Source organism: Bison bison, unplaced genomic scaffold (genome assembly GCF_000754665.1).
Source record: "Bison bison bison isolate TAMUID 2011002044 unplaced genomic scaffold, Bison_UMD1.0 scf7180017855362, whole genome shotgun sequence".
NCBI classification, from domain to species: domain Eukaryota; kingdom Metazoa; phylum Chordata; class Mammalia; order Artiodactyla; family Bovidae; genus Bison; species Bison bison.
Window position 1 is genome coordinate 36005 of NW_011485935.1, and position 1726 is coordinate 37730.

The 1726-nt window shown below is 40.3% G+C and overlaps 1 protein-coding gene across 1 annotated transcript in view; it reads right to left on the bottom strand.

The window, feature by feature from the left end:
* CA5B (carbonic anhydrase VB, mitochondrial) overlaps window positions 1-1726 on the bottom strand; it is a gene marked incomplete at its 5' end in the record, with an annotated part of 11144 nt that overhangs the window by 2827 nt on the left and 6591 nt on the right. Inside the window, 2 exons of the mRNA XM_010858793.1 lie at window positions 840-995; window positions 1675-1696. Of these exons, the coding sequence (XP_010857095.1) occupies window positions 840-995; window positions 1675-1696 (178 nt within the window). The remainder of the gene's footprint in view (window positions 1-839; window positions 996-1674; window positions 1697-1726) is intronic.

The following is a 1726-nucleotide window of genomic DNA, read 5'->3' on the forward strand; positions in this document are numbered from 1 at the left end:
TTTTTTTAACCACAACCTCTGTGTGATGTGCAGGATCATAGTTCCCTGACCAGGGATCAAACCCAAGTCCCTTGCATTGGGGATGTGGAGTCTTAACCACTGAACCACCAAGGAAGTCCCTATTTTAGATTTTTTAAAAATATATTCTTCATAGATATCAGTCTGTAAATTTTTTTTTTTTTTGGTCCTATCTTTGGGGGATGTTGGTGTCAGTTATCCTGGCTTCATAAAAAAGGTTTTGGAACTTTTGTTCTTGTGAAAATGCTTTGTGATGAATTAAAATCCCATAAAACAAGCATAAGCAAATACTACTGCAGTTCACTTATATTATGAATTAAATAGGATTTGTGTGTTAATATAGTAATTAAAACCTATTTAGTTTCTTGGGAAAAATAAACTCCAGGGTCAAAACAACTGACTTAAAATTCCTGGACACATGCTGCTGGCTTCTGTTTTTATCCTAAGGTTCCATAGCAAAATTCCCTTAAAGATTTTGAAGAGTTTTGAGCACATCCACTTTCAGCCTTCATTCTTCCCTTTAAAAGGGTCTTGTTTACATAAAGATTCATATTTACATATAAAATATATAATACATAAAACACATGTAATTGTCAAATATGGAAGTAAAAAGCTTATGTTTCTTAAGTTTTAACTCTTCTCTCTAGTTAATTTGAAGCATTCCCTAATTCATATCCAAAGTAACACAAGATGTTAGCACATTTTAATAAAAATATATAAGCATTACAAGATAGTAAAAACTGATGCCAAAGTTTGAGCTCAGCCTTGTTTTAAAGGCACAGACTAGAATTTCTTTACATAGAAATGTGGAAAGAACATACCTGATCATGATCAACCTCTACAGGCTGCTTCTTAATGATCCAAGTGACAGACTCAGAGAGTGGCGGTGTAGTCAGGGACCCCGAGTAGGTCCAGTAATCTGGGCAAGTAGGCATCAGACAGGAAGGGTCGAATGACCCAAATTCTGCAAGTGTGTCCTAGCAAGAGAAGGAGTCATTGAGTCATCATTTCATGGTGAAAACCACTCAGGAATCATATGATGTGATGATTCTAGGGGAGTCTGAGGACCTGCAGTGGTCCAGATGAGCTCCAGGTACCTCTGGTCACCTTAGGACAAAATCACACTCTTGCTTTGTTCTTACAATTAACCATGTATTTCTGATAGTCCTCAGTGGGAACAGAGCAAAAGCCACTTTCTCCCTCAGTTCTAGTGAGGTTAGCGCAGGCTGGCTCCCCTGAACTCTTTGAGAGGCATTAGGTAGTAGCTGGTGCATAAACATGGAGGTTTTTCATTTTCAAGAGAGACTAAAAGAATTCACCTTTCTAACATGCAGTGCATTAGGAGGAGACAGGATCCTGGATTGAGAATGGGAGAGGGAGGGATGGGGACAGAGGAAGGAGGGCAGAAGAGTGGGAGAGAAAGACAGAGGGAGAGGAAAAAGAGGGAGATGGGGAGGGAAGGAGTGGGAAGGAGGTGGGGGAGAGAGACAGAGGCAGGGAGGGGGAGGAAAGAGAGAGAAAATAGACTTTCAGAGAGTAGCTCCATCTGGGATTCTGAATATTGAACAATTAATCTTTGGGGCACACAGAAATATCCACCCTGAAGGGTTGTGGTAATTGTTCTGTAAGACTGGACAAACCAAGTTTCTATCATACTTTGTTCCCCACCTGTGGGAGGGTAGCTAGACTCCAGAAGGCTGCCCTGAGG